Source organism: Anoplolepis gracilipes, chromosome 2, assembly GCF_047496725.1.
Source record: "Anoplolepis gracilipes chromosome 2, ASM4749672v1, whole genome shotgun sequence".
In the NCBI taxonomy this organism is placed as follows: domain Eukaryota; kingdom Metazoa; phylum Arthropoda; class Insecta; order Hymenoptera; family Formicidae; genus Anoplolepis; species Anoplolepis gracilipes.
In genome coordinates this window covers 9,271,293-9,293,578 of record NC_132971.1, presented here as the reverse complement: position 1 = coordinate 9,293,578, position 22,286 = coordinate 9,271,293, and the positions used below count along the sequence as shown (strand labels likewise).

The 22,286-nt window shown below is 35.2% G+C and overlaps 1 protein-coding gene and 1 long non-coding RNA gene across 2 annotated transcripts; one reads left to right on the top strand and one right to left on the bottom strand.

Annotated features, from left to right (window-relative positions):
• Positions 1-415: 415 nt before the first annotated feature.
• LOC140662922 (uncharacterized) lies at positions 416-2,172 on the bottom strand. The gene has a single exon (XM_072886637.1). The coding sequence runs from the start codon at positions 2,085-2,087 to the stop codon at positions 615-617; it is 1,473 nt and encodes a 490-aa protein (XP_072742738.1). The 5' UTR covers positions 2,088-2,172; the 3' UTR covers positions 416-614.
• Positions 2,173-20,920: 18,748 nt separating this feature from the next.
• On the top strand, positions 20,921-21,668 carry LOC140675221 (uncharacterized). Its single transcript, XR_012048348.1, has 3 exons — positions 20,921-20,992; positions 21,134-21,226; positions 21,593-21,668. It is a non-coding gene; the product is annotated as an uncharacterized lncRNA (long non-coding RNA).
• Positions 21,669-22,286: the final 618 nt, after the last annotated feature.

Sequence of the window (22,286 nt, the reverse complement as noted above, 5' to 3'; positions counted from 1 at the left end):
TTACACTAAAAGAAAGTCTTCCATTTAGATTTACATGTTGATATACAAATGCAGCTTAATAATATTAATAAATTAATTTATTTGGCGTATATATATGGTTCTCAATGCCAGTATGCATATGCCTTCCAAAATGTACTTTACTGAATAATATTTCTTTTTCTTTATTTTTTCTTTTCATTATACTTATGAAATGTAGGATTTATAAAGCGATTGTTAGTATGATTTAACTCTAATATAATTGGTTTGCAAGTGTTTCTGTTACAATCGCGTAATTGAATTTCAACGATTCTGATATTACAGTAATATTTTATTTCCATATATTTTAGCAAAGAGAATTTTAACTTTTATTTGGAAAATTAATATAGTAGTTTAATGATTACAAATATTTTTTCTTATTTTTTCTGATAAGGTCAGTATTATTTTGTTATTACTTCTAAGTAAGCAATGTCCAATTTAATAGCTATATAATACTATGCTTGATTAAATATTTTATTAAGTTCAAGTTGAGATATATATGTATATCTCATACCTTGTGTTCATATCTCCAGCGGTACGTTTATATTTTGAAAATTTAGTTTGAAATTTTTGGCGGGACGTCACATCCCCCCCCTTATTTAAGAACGAATTCCCGATGTTATCGAAGGGATTTGTTCGATATCGTTCAATCGTTCTCGAAGGTCAGTGTAAACAATGGGAATAGGGGTGGTTGTATTTACCGCTGTTGCATTTACGATAGTTGACTCGTTTTTGGGTGCTGTAGGTGTTATTGGTGGAGGACTCGTTGGCTCCTGGAGAGATTGATCTTCTTCTGGTTTTATTCCTCGTTGATTTACGGGTCCTCGTGCTAGGTGAAGTAAGAGATGTGTGAGCGAACTCCATACGGCGCCTAGTAGGTGTAGACTGCATCCGTACACGGTGTGAAGGGCGTATCCATGGATTGCTGTATCAATAGTTAATTTAATGAGTCGTATAATTAGAAATACTCCTAGAATTCCGGCTGTTGCCGATCCGAAGGTTACAAATCCGCCCCAAATTCTCGAGACAGTATTCGAAGCTATTTTCTGGAGTGATTTCTCGTCTAGCAGACTGTATATAGAGACTTCTCCTGGTACGACAGCTTGTCCTGTCATCCCACGGGCTATGAAATTTAGAAGTGCTGGTTTCTCTGCAGGAAACATAATATGATCTCGTAACTTTTCTATATCTTTTTCCGTATATATCCCACTAATGGCTAATGGACCTGGGGTGAGGTATTTCCAACTCAAAGAGGTCATCGGGCGTAATCGTTGTGGGGGTAATTGTATGACTTGTGGGTCAGGGGTGAGCTGGATCCATGTATCATCTATGCGATAGAGCGTTGGTAGTTCAAAGCTACATTCCTTCTGGGTTCCGAATTTGGTGAGTATTCTTGATTTTGGTGTTAGAAATAGTGAAGCGTTCCTTACCGTTACAGGAAGCTCGGCATAACATTCTTTTGTTCTCCGAATTATAGCGTCAACGGGAATACATTTTATTACATGAATGGCTTCTCCTGCAGTGACAGCCATGTATCCTGGTCCTTTCATTAACCGATAGGCGAATTCATCAGGCTGTAAAGTGGCGAATGATAAGGTGTTAGTTATGACGTCTTTTTCCAGCTCGCACTTCTGTTGAATGACATTGTGGTAAAGAGATGTCATTTGATGTCGTATATGTTTTTCTACATATACAAACTTTGAGTTCATATATGCGAAAATATCAAGATTATCAATTGAAATTGTTCCTCGTTCGGCGAAGACGTCTCCCTTTTTAGTTTCTAGTATAAAGAGTTTGGGATGCTCTGTACGAAGAAGCGTGTACCCGCACAATGGCTGTTCTCGCGTTCTTGTCAGGGCGAAAGTTATATCTTGCGTTGTCAGGCTGTATACGATAGGTGATTTTTCTTCACTGGTATCGTCCGTAGTTTTGATAGCAGGTCCTTCATATAGAACGTCGTATTGGTGAAAATTACACGAAGAGGTAGGCATCGGTTCCCAATAGGTATATCCATCCTCTGAATCGATGCAAAATCCTTCACTGAGCGTACAAATTGTTCCTGATTTTAGCATTATTTTCCCAGTATTTAGTTTCACGGGGACATAGGCTGATTTCAAAGATATTCTGGCGACAGCTTGCACGACAACGTCGTCCCATGTTCCATAGTGGTCGGAATATTGGGTGCCTTTGCATTTTCCATCGTTGCCTACGCTTCCGGCCATGGTAATGCTGTAGGAGGCGGTTTGGTTGATTCTGATGCCATCGATTAAAACTCTTGTTCCTAGCAAAAAAGTGCCATCACGAAACATTCGTTTGCACTGTGAGTGTCCGGTTTCATGTATATAGTCAGCACGTCCGTTATGCATGATTGAAACGTGCGAGTGCATGCCGCAGTAATATATAGTTCTTGAAATTTCGACCTTACACTGTATTATAAACGCATGATTATATTCAGATAATTGAAGGAGTTGGATATAAGTATCCGTAGAGTTTGATGTTTTATGCGGAAGATTGCATTCTCCCACATCCAACAACGAAACTGATGTAATATTTAAATGTCGTCCTCCGCAATCAAAGCCGAGAAGGGCGAGGGAGGATTGCGCAGTGAATAATAATAATACTAAATGATACATCATTTCTGTAAGTAAGCAGATACAACTTATTATTTGTATATGTATATTTGCACGAATATAATATATTTTTACTTTATTGTATGGTATTTGCATTTCATTTGTTGATTCATGCATTAATAATATTTTTACTTCTGTATTATCGCAATCATATAATAACTCTTCTACATTATTTGAATCTAACTCTCTCTCTCTGAGAACACAACATATTGCTAAATAGTGCATAAAGCAAGTAGAACATTCTTTCACAGAAGTATAGGTAATTATGTCATTTCCGCAAATATGACAATATTCTTCTTGAAAAATACCACTATATATGCCATGGAATTGTATAAGTCCATATGCTTGAAAATTTTGTTGAATTAATCTGAAGCAGGTGACGCAATATCTATTATCTTCTATTTTAATATACTGGACGTTATAACAATGATAAGAGAAAATTCCAGGGCAATGCGTCAGAATGTAAGGTGGCTTATATCTATAAGGCTTAGGTCTACACATTTTATGAATTACTATTTCTAAGTAGAAATATATATATATACTTATTTTATATGTATTCAAAAATTATTACTATTATTATTAAACTTGGACCAGGCTCAGGTCGTCAATGTCTTCAAGGAATGGATTCCTTTGCTGAAAAGATAATACTTGTATATATATATTCCTTTAATAGAAGCACTTATATATATATCTCTATTCTCTATTGTTTTATATCTATTTCTTCCTTATATATGTATGTAAGATTTTTCTTTTCGTATTTTCGTATTTTAGGTATTTATTGTGTTTTCTTCTTTTTCTCTTTCCTATATTAATATTACTACTTTATGATTATATCTATATGTTTTGCTTTCAGTCGTCGATGACTGCTAATATTATAGGATCGTCATAATAGTTAATTGTGCGGTGTAGTTGCTCCATTTCGTTAGTAAATTCGAAATACCGATTGATACAGGGATTACAATGAGCTATGGGTTGGATAGTTCCCATATGATTTTCGCATGCATAACATTTATTTCTGTAGAATTTTGTGCCATCTACGCACTGATGTCTCTTAGTTTCCTGGTAATATTGCTTTACTGCTTCAGGTATTAGTTTAGTATAACAAGCGACGCATAAAGTGACATGTACATCATTTATCTTCTGATAGGAATAAGTTTTGAAACAATGTACGGTATATAGTCTTTGAAGAGCTTCTACGGAAGGGTGTGAGGAGGATGGTTCTGAGGAATTTGGCTGACTGTGCGATGAATGATGCATTTCGTTGTTTGAGTTTGATTAATAATATCTAGCTCCGTTTACATGTAATATGAGAGGGTTAGGAAGAGTATTGATTTGTCTTTCGTCGCAATACAATAAGAATTCTAAGAACCTTAATAAACATTGATCGCATTGATATACAGGTTTGACTATGGTGATATCTGCATTACACCGCGCGCAAATTATTTCACGGAATTGTTCGCCAGAAATCAAGTGGTGTGATACTATCCACTCAAATTGATTTTGATATTGTGGTTGATAAATGTAATAACACTGAGTACAGTAAGCGAATCCTGACGCAATGTGTCTATACGCAAAAGATTTATAGCACCGCGCAATTGAAAGTATTTGACATGGATCGAAACTAGGTTGTAATGTTGTGTTGAATTGTAGCCCAGTAGTATGGTTTCTTGAGCTCATTCTATAAAGAGAAAAAGAGTAGTGCAAAACAAAAGTCGATAGCTATTTAATAGCTTATTCAAAGTATCCACTTATACGAATTAATGTATTATCTTCTGTATCAATTTGTTCTTCTTCTAGACGAGTCGAGTACGACAAGTATGCATCGTTACACAAAGAGCATTGTCTCAATGTTCTTAGCGTAACTAGGGGTATTTTACATATTTTACATATTATTGGTTCGTAGCTTTTCGTGATTACAAGATAATGACAATAAAAGAATTTATGGAACCATCTATAGTATTCGGACAGCAGGGAGGAGTAACAGTTTGCGCAGATTAAGTATCCGCGTCTGGTGTGGGTATATCCGGTGGCTTTAACGCACCATGTAATGTGTAATCGTTGCTGTACCCGTGAAAAGGCGGGTGAGGTTTTGTACAAAGGATCTATTGTTGGTCGTTGGCGGGGCCAACACATCTGAAACCAAAAAGTCTTTCTTAGCATTTCATCCTGGTTCAATATGAGCTATCTTCAATTTATCTGCGTGAACAACTTTCGACGAGTTTTTAAATAAAATTTTGATGTTATTGTTGGGCAAAGTTTCAAGTACTTCAAAGGGTCCAATATATTGATCAGAGAATTTTCCTTTAGCTGGTTCTTTCAATAAGAATACGTGATCTCCCTGTTTAAATTCTTGTACGTGAATACGTTTATCGTAGTAATGCTTGCTTCTGTTTTTGGATTGAATTAAATTTTGCCGCGCTTCTTCTTGTGTGTCGCGCAATCGATTGAATAAATCTGTTAAATATTCGGTATATGTAGGATCTATATTTTCTTCCACTATAGTGTTAGATGAAGGTAATCGTGCTATTCTTCCAAAAATTAATTCAAAAGGAGAAAATTTAGTGCTTTCATGTATACTTGTATTATATGAAAACATGGCTAAAGCGATATGATCATCCCAATTAGAGTCTTTATTAATTTGTGTTTTCAGATATTCTGTTAGGACGTGGTGAGATCTTTCTATTGATCCGTTAGATTGAGGATGATACGCGGTAGTATGATATTGTTTGATTCTAAACTTTTTCGCTAGATTTCTCATTAAGGCTGTTAAGAAGTTAGATCCTTGATCGGTTAAAATGGCTTGTGGGGCACCGTATATACATATGAAATTCTTAGTAAAGGCATCGGCGATTGTTAATGACGTGGCTTCTTTTAATGGTACCGCGACTGAATATTTTGTTAGTAAATCTTGCATGGTGAGAATGTAAACGTTTCCGTTATCAGATACGGGTAATGGACCTACAATGTCCATCGATACTTTGTCGAAAGCTGATCCGGGAGTGTCGGTGATTACCATAGGTTGTTTTGTTTTCTTCTAGTTAATTTTTTTAATTGACAGGTTCGACAATTCCGGATAAAATTTTGAATATCCTTTTTCATTGTATTCCAGTAATAGAAAGTTCGCAATCGATTGTAAGTTTTAGTTATTCCTTTATGTCCACCTATTGCTGAATCGTGGTATTCGCGGATAAGAGCTGATTTGTCTTCTGTATTTGGTGTTTGAATAAGATCCTTGCATATAGTTACGCGAATATTAATGTCGTTTAAATGTTTAATTAATTGTTTTTCTACATAAGCCCAAGGGATATTATCAAAAAAGTTAGTATTCTTGATTGAGATAGACTCTAATTGTAATTCATTTAAAACGTCTACTAATGATTTAATACAATTTTTAATGTTGTCTGGCTCTATTAACGTGCGATGATTGAGTTTTAATGGTAGGGATATCAAGGTCTTAGAGCGCAATGTATTTATTTTTGCTCTCTCATAAGTTACATCTTTATATGTAGGTAGTAGATTGGCTTCTTGTAGCTCTCTTGCTCCGTTATCAAGAGGTTCTCCGTTCAGAGTTATAAAAATTACGTAATTATCATTATGTTTTAACAATCTGTCACGGCTTATTAAAACTTTAGTTTTAGAGTCAGTGGGTACTTCTACGTATGGCAAAACATCAGTTAGCATTAACTCTGTGTCGCTTTCATCGCTGCTTGTTTCTAAATCTTCATTACTAATAATGCTTTCATTACTATTGTAATCTTCAATAATCATTGAATCAGTAATTGGTTTATTTGTAGGCATATTGGGATGCGTTATTACAGGTGGGGGAGTATGGGGGTTAATTTCCACGGAGGTTTGGCCAAGGGGTTGTGGCATTGAAAATAGAGATTCGTCAGAGTCGGAGTCAGGATCGGGTGGAAGAGAGGGGCTTTTTCTAAAGGGCAGGACTTGGACAGTTGGGTTTCTTGACAATGCATCAGCATTATTATTTAACGTTCCCTTTTTGTATCGTATATCGTAATCATATTCGGCTAATTTGATTCGCCATTTTAAAAGTCTTGAAGTTGGATCTTTGATAGAATGTAACCATACTAGAGGTTTATGATCTGTTACGATGGTGAATTTAGTGCCATATAAATAGGGTCTAAAATGATTCGTACAATATACCATAGCTAAACATTCTTTCTCAATGGTCGAATAATTTTGTTCCGCTTTATTAAGTACTCTAGATGTATAGGCGATTGGAAGATCTTTTCCGATTGGTCCTTGACTTAGTACTCCGCCGATTGCATATCCGGATGCATCGGTAGTTAAATTAAAGGGTTTGCTAAAATCGGGATATTGTAATATTGGTTTGTTACATAGTTGTTCTTTAAGATTATTAAACGCATATTCTTGATCCTTTTGCCATTTGAAACAATTATTTTTCTTAAGTAAATCAGTTAGAGGTTTAGCAATTTTTGAAAAACTTGGAATAAATCGTCGATAATAACCAAGTAATCCTAGAAATTGTTTTATGTTTTTAGGATTTTTGGGAGGAGGAAAATCATGGACAGCGGTAACTTTGGTAGGGTCTGGTCGTACGCCGTCGGATCCGATAATATGACCGAGGTAAGCTACTTCTCGTCGCAAAAATTCACATTTGTCGGGTTGTAATTTTAAATTAGCTTCACGTAATCTTTTCATTAATTTATTAAATTTCACTTCGTGTTCTTTTAATAATCGAGCGTATATAACTATATCATCCATGTAGACGAAAAGCTCGTTGCTTTGTAATCCAGATAGTACATTGTCCATTAATCTTTGAAATGTTGCAGGGGCATTTTTTAATCCAAAGGGCATTCTCTTGAATTGATAATGTCCGTAAGGAGTGGAGAATGCGGTTTTGTGGGCGTCATTCGGATCCATTGGTATTTGATGGAATCCTGAAGCGAGGTCAAGAACTGAGAAATATTTAGCGCTTCCCAATTGATCAAGTATATCAGTTATGTTGGGAAGGGGATAAGCGTCTCCAATTGTTTTCTCGTTAAGAGCGCGATAATCGATGACCATTCGCCATCTTTTATTTCCAGAAGAATCGGGTTTCTTAGGGACGATCCATACTGGCGAATTATAAGGTGAGAGAGAATATTCTATCATATCGTCTCTTAGTAATTTAGTTACTTGTTTGTTAATTTCTTCTTTATGCATAGAAAGAAAGCGATATTGCTTGGTGTGGATCGGGGAATCATCCGTAGTATAGATAGAATGATGGGTTACATGAGTGGTTCCCAATTTACCATTAGGCAAATGGAATCTATCTAGATTATTATAAACCAGTGTCTGAAGATTATTCCTTTCTTCCATATTTAAATGTTCCAACCTTAGGAGTTTTAAAGCAAGTTCCGCGCTCTCTGGCGGTGTTTCAAAAATGATCTCGTCTAACTGAGACGGATTATGAGTTGAAGAATGGCTCGTGCTTATCCGATGATGCCCTCGGGAATCAACGACATTGCAGAAGCCTTTATGAGACGTAGAAAAATCATCTTCTTCTTCCTCGGAAGGAGAAGAGGGTTGATAAGAAGAGTCAGGATCAGAGACACAACGAACTGTGGCCTTGGATAACCCTCGGGTTCCGTCGGCACCACAAGAAGAATATAGATTCTCTTGGGTATCAATGGTGTCAAATTCCTGCAGAGTGAATGAAGGTATTTCTATGTTATACTCTTCATCATTAGTATTAAAAAGAGGCAAGTAAGCTTTGCCATGAATATTAGAAACTATCGCGTCTCCAAGGTATATTCCTTTGATGAAAGTTATTGATGGAAGATATCCCGTTTTTATTTCAGGATTCGTGATTTTAACGAAGAAAGGAGTGACTGTTCTTGGTTTAATGTTAACATATTCCACTTCGTCGAATGGAATCGAAGTATTTTCAAATAGTAAGTGTTTTGTTTTAAAATCAACATTTGCATTTCTATCTTTCAAAAACGGATTACCAAGAATACCGTGTTGCGAGAAAAGTATATCGTCGGAAACAATGTGAAATTCAGTTGGTTTCCCTAATACTGATATATAGATTGCACCTAAAGTATTAATAGGTTCGGATGCTATTCCTTGCAATGATTGAATATTTCTTTTATCCGGAAGAATATTAGAATTGACGTATTGTTTCTTAATTAAATTTAAATCGGAACCGGAATCTATCATAAAGGTGCATGTGTCTTTTAAATCAGGAGAAGATAAAGTAACAGTAGGAGCACAAGTGCTTGCTATGAGCCGATGTTTATTTATTTTTGTGTTTCTAGATTTTGGTTTTCGGCATCTACGAATCGCACGACTCGAGAGGGGTTTGGGCGTTCCTGTTGAGCAGCGTCCCGGCGAACGCCTCCTTGTACCGGAGCGCTCTGACCGTTTCCCTGATTGTCAGAAGATTGATTAGAGGGATTCATATCTCCAGTGAATGATTTTCTATAAGCTAATTTCCGGCATTCTGTAATCAAATGTCCAGGAGTTTTGCAGTAACGACATATTTTTTCAGTGGGAAAATTTGGACCAGGTTGTCCAGGAACTAATGGTTTAATAAAAGGAGCGACGTTATTACGCGTGTCGTGTACTCTGGGGGCGAAAATGGGAGAAGCTGTTGGATTACGCGAGGGGTTTTGAAGAATACGAGGATTGTAGGTAAGGTCTGCACGAGGGGCAGGAACAGGTCGTGTGGGAAAAGCAATTTTCCTACGACGATTTTCGGTTTCCAAGGTTTTGCTTAATTGAATAGCTCCAACAATTGCGTCTTCCAGACTGTAATATCCCTCTAGCTTTACACGAATCAATAAATCAGGCGGAAGGCCGTTAATAAAGCTTTCTAGTGCTCTCGTCTCAATGTTATAGCGAAGTTGTTCACTCATATTACCATGAATGGTGGTTTCACCGTCTATAATCGCGGATCTTAATTCTTTAACTCTTTCAATATAATCAAAAATATTTTCATTTGGTTTCATATAAACGTTGGCAAGTTCCCCGCGATATTGATCGACCGATTTATTTGGACCAAAAACCTTCTTTAATCGATTAGTCAGATCGGTTAAATTATGATATTCTATTCCTTCTATTGCCGCGTAAGCATATCCTTGTAATTTGTTTATTATTAATGGTAACAGATATTCTTCTTGCCATGAAGGGATTAATTTTAACGCTCGTTCGCACGTTTTACAGAATTGGAACACGGACATTTTAAGACCGTCATATTTAGGAATGGAATCGATTATGTCTTTAATACGAATGGGTGAAGCAAGTTGGATATGATCCACATTCAAAGGGGTATTTCTAGAGGCAAGTGGAGGAGAAGGATTGGTATCTTCAGCTGGAGGTTTGGAAGTCGAAGAGAGATTTATATTGCCAGGTAAGGGATTAATAGGCTCTTGAGGTGGCAAATTTCTTATATAATCTTGTACGTGTGAGTTAGATGCACCTTGTTGTCGCATTTCAGATACCTTTTGTTCTAAATTATTTAATTGATTTGGTAAAGTTTTTAATGAGGATACTTCTTGTCGTAATAAGCTTAATATCGAACTAAGGCTATTTATATCAACAGCAGCGTTTTGCTCTGCTTCAAATCTTTCTTTAGAAATTTCAAATTCTTTTTGTTGTATAATCAGAGCGGCTTGTTGTTCCCGAACAAGTCTCTCTTTATTTTGTAATTGTTGCATCATGATTTCTAATTCAGCTTGTTGTTTTTGTAAAGGAGTAGTGACAGTAGTATCACTCTCGCTATGCTCAGAAGTGGTTTTGGAAGATTGTGACCGCGTATTAATATTTTTGCTCATTATGAAAGATTGTTATAAATGATAAAAAAAAAGATTTTATTCAAAAAAAACAACGATTGATCCTTTTTGGCTATCCCACCGCTGCCACCAATTTATGTCACGTGTGACGTCCCGCCAAAAATTTCAAACTAAATTTTCAAAATATAAACGTACCGCTGGAGATATGAACACAAGGTATGAGATATACATATATATCTCAACTTGAACTTAATAAAATATTTAATCAAGCATAGTATTATATAGCTATTAAATTGGACATTGCTTACTTAGAAGTAATAACAAAATAATACTGACCTTATCAGAAAAAAATAAGAAAAAATATTTGTAATCATTAAACTACTATATTAATTTTCCAAATAAAAGTTAAAATTCTCTTTGCTAGAATATATGGAAATAAAATATTACTGTAACATCAGAATCGTTGAAATTCAATTACGCGATTGTAACAGAAACACTTGCAAACCAATTATATTAGAGTTAAATCATACTAACAATCGCTTTATAAATCCTACATTTCATAAGTATAATGAAAAGAAAAAAATAAAGAAAAAGAAATATTATTCAGTAAAGTACATTTTGGAAGGCATATGCATACTGGCATTGAGAACCATATATATACGCCAAATAAATTAATTTATTTAATAATATTATTAAGCTGCATTTGTATATCAACATGTAAATCTAAATGGAAGACTTTCTTTTAGTGTAATTGATGAAAAAGTAATATTCTAAAAACAATAACGCATGACACGTATTATACATATATGTCTATATATATATATATTCATATATATATATGTAAAGGAGAGTTAGTCTCCTACGCTAAAGTGAAACCATAAGGAATCACGATAGAAAGGAATTATAAATTGAAATAACAGTATTAAAATGCATCTTCCATATAGATACTATTATAAAAGCGGATAAGTTAAGATGAAATATGTGATACAACAAGAGAGAAAATTAAAGGAAATTTAAATATAAAAGCATAAATTAATAAGTGAGAAAAAAAGAAATATTAATAATGAGACATAATAACTTTGAGAACGAATAATAACTCTTGCCATAGTTAAATTAATAAGTCTCTCTTGCTGTAAGAAGAATTATAATATAAGAGTGCGAAATTATTATAATACAAAGAGCCTTTCATTCGCATGATGACGCAATAGGCGACGGCGAGAAAGACTTAGTGAAATCGAATATTATTCTTATCTCTTGACGCAGAGACCCGATGAAACCGAATATTATTCTTATCTATTGACGCAGAGACTCAGCTTGACTAAATATTATGTCAACGCAGAGACCAGTGAAATCGAATATTATGCCTATCTCTCGACGCAGCGACTCGACGAAACTAAATATGATAACAACGTGCCTCTTGATATTCCCGTTGAATATCAAACTGAGATTCAGAAGAGCTCACCGCTTCTGACGTCGTCGAAGGCGGAGAGTTCCCTCACCAAGACCAAGAATCCATCTCCACCGGATGACATAGCCAACCCGGGAAGTCTTGGATCCACCGGACGCCTAGAGGGAGAGACCCGAAAGTGGGGACGGAGCGCAGAACGTCAGTCGAGCTTGCGGACAGAGTCAGTCGTTCACCACCGGTCATCTAAAACAGTTGTCTTCCTACCTTCAACCTAAAAGTCGCTAACCACTCATCATTCTAATAAGTCGTTCATCATAAGTTAAACAGTAGACGTGAAGAAGTCATCCTAAGTGATAGAATTTCTGAGTCTTTGTTCGCTGCGTCCTAAAATATAATTCAACTTAGTTTTTCTGACTACTACTTTGTGTACAAGGTAGAGTCTTTTAATATTTTAAGATTCATCTACTCCGCGACTCGTTTTAAATTAACTTAGATTTAATACTATATTACCATTGATATCTTTAATCTCGGTACAGTGCGGATGTACCTCTCGTTTTAATTAATAACATTATCATAGCAACTTATATACTTGCAACTTTGTAAAATTATTTTGACATTTAAAATATACTAGCTTACTCTTGCATTACTTCAAGTGAATTGTTAGATCCAGTGTTCCTACATCCCAGAGCCATTTACTATAAACAATTAAATATTATACAAATTTATTATTACAATATTAACTAAATATTAAAGTCATTAGAAATTTATTATTTACTCTATCTGGATAAAGCGATAGCGAGTCCCGAGCCTGGGAAAGAGCAAAGTGACGTGCCCCTCGTTACAGTTCAGGCAGAGCTGAGACTTAGTCGATGAGCTGTCTGGGCGTCATTTAATCCAGATTGTTAACAAAAGTTAATTTAGCAAAATAAAAATAATTCACGATAATTTATAGTAGATGCCTGGTACTCGCCGCGCCGGTAAAAGGTACAAACAGTTACGCGCCGCTTTACGCCAACAACGGCAACTTCAAAACCAAATTAATGCTTTTAATCAAACAACTGGAAATAGTGAAGAACTTATTATAGACATACCAAATAATCAAAGAATCGTAGTTGAACTCTTCGAGTGGCCGCAGGCCTTAGAGCCAGTTGACATCCCCAGCACCCGAAGAACCTTCGAGTTCATTGGATGGCCCGGACCACTGATGCAGATTGAACTATTTCCTCCTGAGATCTCTGTCGCAGACATCCCCGAATTTGATTCACGAAGAACAGCACGTGAGAAGGCACAGGAAAACTCACAACAATAAAATATTTTAAGGTAAGTCACACACATATAAATATATATATATATATACACATATTTTTCTTTTCTTTTATCTCTTAATATTATTTTAATTCAACATTAATTTAATTACACATTAGTAACCATATTACTACCTTATCTTATAATCATAAAAATTATAATTAAATTTTTAGAAATTTTATTTGCAATTGCTTTCACTATATTAAAGCATTTTCTCTATCATTTAATAATATTATTTCAAATATAAAATACGTAAAAATTTCATTATACACATATATATAATTATATATAATATAATAAATAAAACATAGTAATAGTTAATACAACTGTAAGTACACATATATATATATATTATTGTTCATACAATAAACTGTTCCTCCCTTAGCTATAAAGGGATCCTAGGGAGATTATAAATTTTGAATCATGAATACTCGATCTCAATCCTCCAGAACTGCTTCTGAACATAGTGATATCGATACTACTATTTTTACTCCTTTACAAAAACAAGCCGAAATTGAGGTTATGATGCAACAATTACGGAATAAAGAAAAACTCGTACGGGAACAACAAACTGCTTTAAATACGCAACAGAAAGAATTTGAATCTTTGAGAGAAAAATTTGACGCTGAACAAAACGCTGCTGTTGACATATACAGTCTCACTTCAATATTAAGCTCATTAAGACAAGAAGTTTCCTCTTTAAAAACCTTATCAAATCAATTAAACAATCTAGAACAATAGGTATCCGAAATGCGACAACAAGGCTTGTCTAATCTACATGTATAAAATTACATAAGAAGTTTGCCTCAACAAAATAATACTTTACCTGATAATGCAATCCCGAAATCTCCAGTTAACAATGGCAATCTTCCTCCTCCACCCGTTTCAAGAAATGCCCCTCTGAATATGGACCATATCCAATTAGCCTTTCCCATTCGTATTAAAGACATCATTGACTCCATTCCCAAATATGATGCCATAAGATGTCCGTATTTCAGTTCTGTAAAACATGCGAACGAGCATTAAATTTGATCCCTTTCTGGCAAGAGGAATTTTTATTACCACTAATAATAAACAAACTACAAGGACATGCGTACGCAGCAATAGAAGGAATAGAATATCATAATTTGACAAATCTAACTAATCGACTAAAAAGAGTATTTGGTCCTAATAAATCGGTTGACCAATATCGTGGGGAACTCGCTAATGTTTACATGAAACCGAATGAAAATATTTTTGATTATATAGAGAGAGTTAAAGAATTAAGATCCGCCATTATAGATGGAGAACTGACAATTCACGGTAATTTGAGCGAACAACTTCGCTATAATATTGAAACAAGAGCTTTAGAAAGTTTTATTAACGGTCTTCCGCCGGAATTATTGATTCGTGTTAAGCTAGAAGGATATTATTGCCTCGAAGATGCGATCGTTGGAGCCATTCAATTAAGTAAAACTTTAGAAACCGAAAATCAGCGCAAAAGAGCTGTTTTCCCCACACGACCCACATTAATTCCTCGCGCAGACCCTACTTATACGCCCCACATCCTCCAGAATCCATCACGCAGCCCAACGGCTACTCCCATTACTACACCCAGAGTATATGATACGCGTAATAATAATGCCCCTTTTATTAAACCTTTAATTCCTGGACAACCTGGTCCGAATTACCCTACTGAAAAAATATGTCATTATTGCAAATCCCCCGGACACTTAATTACTGAATGTCGAAAATTAGCATATAAGAAATCACTTACAGAAGGGACGAGTTCTTCTAGTCAACCCCTTGATAACCAGGGAAACGGTCAGAGCGCTCCGGTCCAAGGAGGCGTTCACCGGGACGCTGTTCAACAGGAACGCCCACTCCCCTCTCGAGTCGTACGATTCGCAGAGCTGGACAGTCAAAATCTGGAAACACAAAAGTAAATAAGCATCGTTTTGCAGGAAGCACCTGCGCCCCTACCGTCACCTTGTCATCTCTCGATTTAAAAGAAATATGCACTTTTATGATAGACTCAGGCTCTGATCTGAATTTAATAAAAAAACAATATATTAATTCTCACATTTTTTCGGATAAAGAAAATATCCAATTATTGCAAGGAATAGCATCCGAACCCATAAAAACATTAGGTGCTATTCACATTTCATTACTGGGAAAACAAACAGAATTTCATGTAGTCCCCGACGATATACTCTTTTCGCAGCATGGAATTCTTGGCAACCCATTTTTAAAAGATCGAAATTCAAATGTTGATTTTAAAACAAAGCACTTACTTCTAGAAAATACATCCATTCCGTTTGACAAGACTGAACATGTCAATGTCAAACCAAGGTCAGTTACTCCCTTCTTTATTAAAATCACGAATCCTGAAATAAAAACAGGATATCTTCCATTAATAACTTTTATAAAAGGAATATACCTCGAAGACGCATTAGTCTCTAATATTCATGGCAAGGCTCATTTGCCTCTTTTTAATACTACTAATGAAGAGTATGAAATAGAAATACCTTCATTTCCATTGCAAGAATTTGATACCATCGACATCCAAGAGAATCAATATTCTCCTTGTGAAGCCAACAGAACCTTAGGGTCATCCGAGCCTCTGGTCATTGTACCACTGATCTTGACTCCACTTGTCAACCCACTTCTTCTTCTGAGGAAGACGAAGTTAATTTTCCTACGTCTCACGGAAGTTTTTGCGGTGTTATCGATTCCCGAGGGCATCATCAGATAAGCGCGAACTATCCTTTAAACCAAAATCCGTCTCAGTCAGAAGAAATATTTTTTAAAACGCCGCCAGAACGTGCGGAACTTAATCTACAACTCCTAAGATTAGAACACTTAAATGAGGAAGAAAAGACTAATCTTAAAACATTAATCTCCAATAATCTAGACAGATTCCACTTACTCGACGATAAGCTAGGAACCACACACGTGACTCACCACTCCATTTACACGACAGACTTTCCAATCCACACCAAGCAATATCGGTTTCCTCCCATGCACAAAGAAGAAATAGATAAACAAGTTACTAAATTACTGAGAGACGACATGATAGAATGTTCATTCTCGCCTTATAATTCACCAGTGTGGATAGTTCCTAAGAAACCCGACTCATCTGGAAATAAAAAATGGAGAATGGTTATTGATTACCGCACTCTAAATGAAAAAACAATAGGAGACGCTTACCCTCTTCCTAACATAACCGACATACTTGATCAATTAGGAAGCGCTAAATATTTTTCAGTTCTTGACCTCGCTTCAGGATTCCACCAGATACCCATGAATCCAAATGACGCTCCCAAAACAGCATTCTCCACCCCTTACGGCCATTATCAATTTAAGCGAATGCCTTTTGGACTGAAAAATGCCCCTGCAACATTTCAAAGATTAATGGTGTCACGTGCAGTGACCCACTGTTATCGTCTACCTCGGTGTCAATAACAGGGTTGCTCTCTATTTAGTTTTTGGGTAATCTGTCTAAGTCGGCTATACCCAGGGCTTCGCCGAGAGCAGGATCAATGTGTACTAGGAACTAATAATTCGGAGGATTTTTTTACTGATCTGGGATGATGATAATTGAGGCTTGATTTAAAAACTCTTTTATGATATTGTCTAAATTGTAAATAATATTTTCTTTATTTTCTTCTATAAATTGGATTAGAGTTTCTAATATGACTTCAGGGTCAACGAAAGGATTTTGTTGAAATTCAGAATCAGTTGTCTGAGGTCTCATTTATTTTATTTTATTTGACAAGAAAAATTAAGAAAGTTGAAAATAAAAAGGTTAAATTTATGACATATGTATTTGAAAATGATTAAAACGGTAAGCAAACGCGTTGAATCTCGTTATTGTATATTTGATATAGTCTGGTGGTCAGAATGCAATTCACTCGGCACTAACGAGAGGCTGAGGAAGTTCTAGGAACTCCATGACACCATGACCATTATCGCGTATGCAATGAACGTGACGCACAATGACACTCGAGTTAATCAAAGAGAAAATAAAATTGTAAAATTATATCTGCAATAGCTTTAAATTTATTCAATTTAAAGTTGGAATGATTGGAAAATTTCAGTTTTGGAATTATAAATGGATTGTGATTAATTTGACAAATTTTCAATTATATTAAAATTGAGATAGGGATTAAGGTGGTTTGTGATAGTAATGGTGAGGGATTAAGTACTTACTGTTGTTGTATAGTAGAATTCACCGTCGGAGCAATTCCAAATATATACTGGTTTTGAAAGGTTAATTTACGACTTTTATAATGTAAGAGCAAATTTCTCAGTAATTAATGACTGCTTTAATATAAAGAACAAAGTTAAATTGAGAAATTTAAATGATTTGGATTTATATTAAATGTAGATATCTCTTTCTTTAGGAGAAAGTCAACTGTTGCACTATGATTTTATTTCTCATAAATATCGTTGATGCATCTATTCACGTAATAAGAAAGAATCATTAAAATTTTTATTGCTCTTATGTAGATATTTATATATGTTACTAAAAGTATTGTTCTTTGCAGGTTCAGCACTGTGTGGTGAGGTGACATATAAAGAAATGTACAACTGGAATATGGTGGGTGGAGGCCAGCGATATAATTTATTGTTGTCAAAAATCACTGTCTCCGATGGAAAATGGGAAGAAGAGATTAAGCAAAAAATGCTCCTTTAATTTTATTATCAAGTTAAGTATAACGAGTAGTTAACTCTCTTACATTGATAGATTGATTATTTATCTCATCTAAATTTGCAAATTTCTTGGTATAGTATTTTAACTTTATAATTCTTAAGAGTGGTATCAGAGTGTGAGTCAATTTGTAATTTTAAAAGTCAATAGTCTGAGCCGTAAGTTATTCAAAAGAATGAGATATATATATATATATATATATCTTGTATGTATGTCTAGTTAACTGTATAAAAGATTTTTATTTCGGAGCTTAAGGGTGGAACAGTTTATTGCATTAGTCGTAGAAGCATATGTCTAAATTGTAATTATAATTATTTTACGAAGTTGAAATTGTTAGAGTAGTAAGATGTCATATAAATGTCAAACACGATGTGTTGAAAATAGTAGTTCAATTCGGAATTCTTTTCCTTTTTTATTATATTTTGTTGGAATGTGAGTGCGTTTTCTTTTTATTAAAAATAGTAATATTCTCTTGTTTGATCATATGCGTATGTATTCAAAATAGTAATTTACCTTTATTAGTGTCTCTAGTTTTGCTGATTTTCCTGGGCCTTTTCCTCGTACTCTGGACGTCGTGGATCTCCCTCAGGGATGTCGGTGGTAGAGGTTGAGGCAGGATGCAGCTTGATTTCAACCAAAGGTTCGGGCCAGCCAATAAATTCGAAGGTTCTTCGCGAGATGGGTGCTTCAACTGAGTCAGATGCAGGAAGCTGATCGAAAAGTTCTACGACAATACTTTGATTGTCCGGTACGTTAATTGGATTGTCTTTTTCTACTTGGCTGAGACCGTTATCACTGTTTGAATTTTGTCTCTGTCGGCGTAAAGCGGCACGTAGTTGTCTATGTCGTTTACCGGCGCGACGAGAACCAGGCATTTACTATAAATTATAACCAAAATTTTATTCTAATTTAAAAAGTTATTCAATTCAGGTTGACAATCTGGATCAAGCGACATTCAAGCAGCTCATCGACTAAGTCTCAGCTCTGCTCGAACTAACACGAGGGGCACGTCACTCTGCTCTATCCCAGGCACGGGACTCGCTAACGCTCAAGATCCAGACGTACGTTAAATATTTAATCGATATTAAATTAATTATAGTAAACACTGGTTGAAGGTGAAGGAACACTGTATTAAAATAATGTACTTGAGAATATTTCGAAATAAGCAACTATGTATTTTAAAAGCTTGAAGATTTTACAAAGGTTGCAAGTAATGATTACAAATGTTGTTCACAATTCAAATGAAAAAGGTACAACCGCACTGTACCAGAAATTGGAGATTAGTTAACAATAAAGTAATAATTCTAAATTATAATGTAGAGTGAGTCTAAGCTCTAAATTATAATATAAGACGAGTCGCGAAGACGAGAAAGTAAAGTATTATTAAAGATCTACTTTGACGACACAAAGTAGCTGACGAAAATTAAGTTAAAATTGATTTTAGGACGCAGTGAATGTATAAAGACACAGAGACTTTTCACGACTTCGGACTAACGTTTCGGAGAGATGTTGAAGTGACTTATGAAGTTAGGAAGGCGACTTTTTAGGTTGAATGTTGGCGACTGTTTTAGATGACTGGTGGTGAAAGACTATTTCCGTCCGCAAACTCGACTGACGTTCTGCGCTCCGTCCCCACGGGTCACCTCCCTCTAGGCGTCCGGTGGATCCAAGACTTCCCGGGTTGGCTTAATCATCCGGTGGAGATGGATTCTTGCTCTTGGTGAGGGAACTCTCCGCCTTCGAAGACGTCAGAAGCGGTGAGCTCTTCTTAATCTTAAGTTGATATTCAGCGGCGAATATCAAAAGGCACGTTGTTATAATATTTAGTTTCGTCGAGTCGCTGCGTCGAGAGATAGGCATAATATTCGATTTCACTGGTCTCTGCGTTGACATAATATTTAGTCAAGCTGAGTCTCTGCGTCAATAGATAAGAATAATATTCGGTTTCATCGGGTCTCTGCGTCAAGAGATAAGAATAATATTCGATTTCACTAAGTCTTTCTCGCCGTCGCCTATTGCGTCATCGTGCGAATGAAAGGCTCTTTGTATTATAATAATTTCGCACTCTTATATTATAAATTTTTTTTTTTTTTTTTTTTTTTACAGCAAGAGAGACTTATTAATTTAACTATAGCAAGAGTTAATGTTCATAATCGAAATTATTATGTCTCATACTAATATTTCTTTTCTTTTCACTTATTAATTTATGCTTTTATGTTTAAATTTCTTTTACTTTTCTCTCTTGTTGTATTACATATTTTATGTTGACATATCTGCTTTTATAATAGTATCCATATGGAAGATTTAATTAATGCAATTTTAATACTGTTATTTTTAATTTATAATTCCTTTCTATCGTGATTCCTTATGATTTCACTTTAGCATAGGAGACTAGCTCTCCTTTACATATATATATATGAATATATATATAGACATATATAATACGTGTCATGCGTTATTTTGTAATATTACTTTTTCATCAATTACACTAAAAGAAAGTCTTCCATTTAGATTTACATGTTGATATACAAATGCAGCTTAATAATATTAATAAATTAATTTATTTGGCGTATATATATGGTTCTCAATGCCAGTATGCATATGCCTTCCAAAATGTACTTTACTGAATAATATTTCTTTTTCTTTATTTTTTTCTTTTCATTATACTTATGAAATGTAGGATTTATAAAGCGATTGTTAGTATGATTTAACTCTAATATAATTGGTTTGCAAGTGTTTCTGTTACAATCGCGTAATTGAATTTCAACGATTCTGATGTTACAGTAATATTTTATTTCCATATATTCTAGCAAAGAGAATTTTAACTTTTATTTGGAAAATTAATATAGTAGTTTAATGATTACAAATATTTTTTCTTATTTTTTTTCTGATAAGGTCAGTATTATTTTGTTATTACTTCTAAGTAAGCAATGTCCAATTTAATAGCTATATAATACTATGCTTGATTAAATATTTTATTAAGTTCAAGTTGAGATATATATGTATATCTCATACCTTGTGTTCATATCTCCAGCGGTACGTTTATATTTTGAAAATTTAGTTTGAAATTTTTGGCGGGACGTCACAGCCTTGGATAACCCTCGGGCTCCGTCGGCACCACAAGAAGAATATAGATTCTCTTGGGTATCAATGGTGTCAAATTCCTGCAGAGTGAATGAAGGTATTTCTATGTTATACTCTTCATCATTAGTATTAAAAAGAGGCAAGTAAGCTTTGCCATGAATATTAGAAACTATCGCGTCTCCAAGGTATATTCCTTTGATGGAAGTTATTGGTGGAAGATATCCCGTTTTTATTTCAGGATTCGTGATTTTAACGAAGAAAGGAGTGACTGTTCTTGGTTTAATGTTAACATATTCCACTTCGTCGAATGGAATCGAAGTATTTTCAAATAGTAAGTGTTTTGTTTTAAAATCAACATTTGCATTTCTATCTTTCAAAAACGGATTACCAAGAATACCGTGTTGCGAGAAAAGTATATCGTTGGAAACAATGTGAAATTCAGTTAGTTTCCCTAATACTGATATATAGATTGCACCTAAAGTATTAATGGGTTCGGATGCTATTCCTTGCAATGATTGAATATTTCTTTTATCTGGAAGAATATTAGAATTGACGTATTGTTTCTTAATTAAATTTAAATCGGAACCGGAATCTATCATAAAGGTGCATGTGCCTTTTAAATCAGGAGAAGATAAAGTAACAGTAGGAGCACAAATGCTTGCTATGAGCCGATGTTTATTTATTTTTGTGTTTCTAGATTTTGGTTTTCGGCATCTACGAATCGCACGACTCGAGAGGGGTTTGGGCGTTCCTGTTGAGCAGCGTCCCGGCGAACGCTTCCTTGTACCGGAGCGCTCTGACCGTTTCCCTGATTGTCAGAAGATTGATTAGAGGGATTCATGTCTCCAGTGAATGATTTTCTATAAGCTAATTTCCGGCATTCTGTAATCAAATGTCCAGGAGTTTTGCAGTAACGACATATTTTTTCAGTGGGAAAATTTGGACCAGGTTGTCCAAGAACTAATGGTTTAATAAAAGGAGCGACGTTATTACGCGTGTCGTGTACTCTGGGGGCGGAAATGGGAGAAGCTGTTGGATTACGCGAGGGGTTTTGAAGAATACGAGGACTATAGGTAAGGTCTGCACGAGGGGTAGGAACAGGTCGTGTGGGAAAAGCAATTTTCCTACGACGATTTTCGGTTTCCAAGATTGCTTAATTGAATAGCTCCAACAATTGCGTCTTCCAGACTGTAATATCCTTCTAGTTTTACACGAATCAATAAATCGGGCGGAAGGCCGTTAATAAAGCTTTCTAGTGCTCTCGTCTCAATGTTATAGCGAAGCTGTTCACTCATATTACCGTGAATGGTGGTTTCACTGTCTATAATCGCGGATCTTAATTCTTTAACTCTTTCAATATAGTCGAAAATATTTTCATTTGGTTTCATATA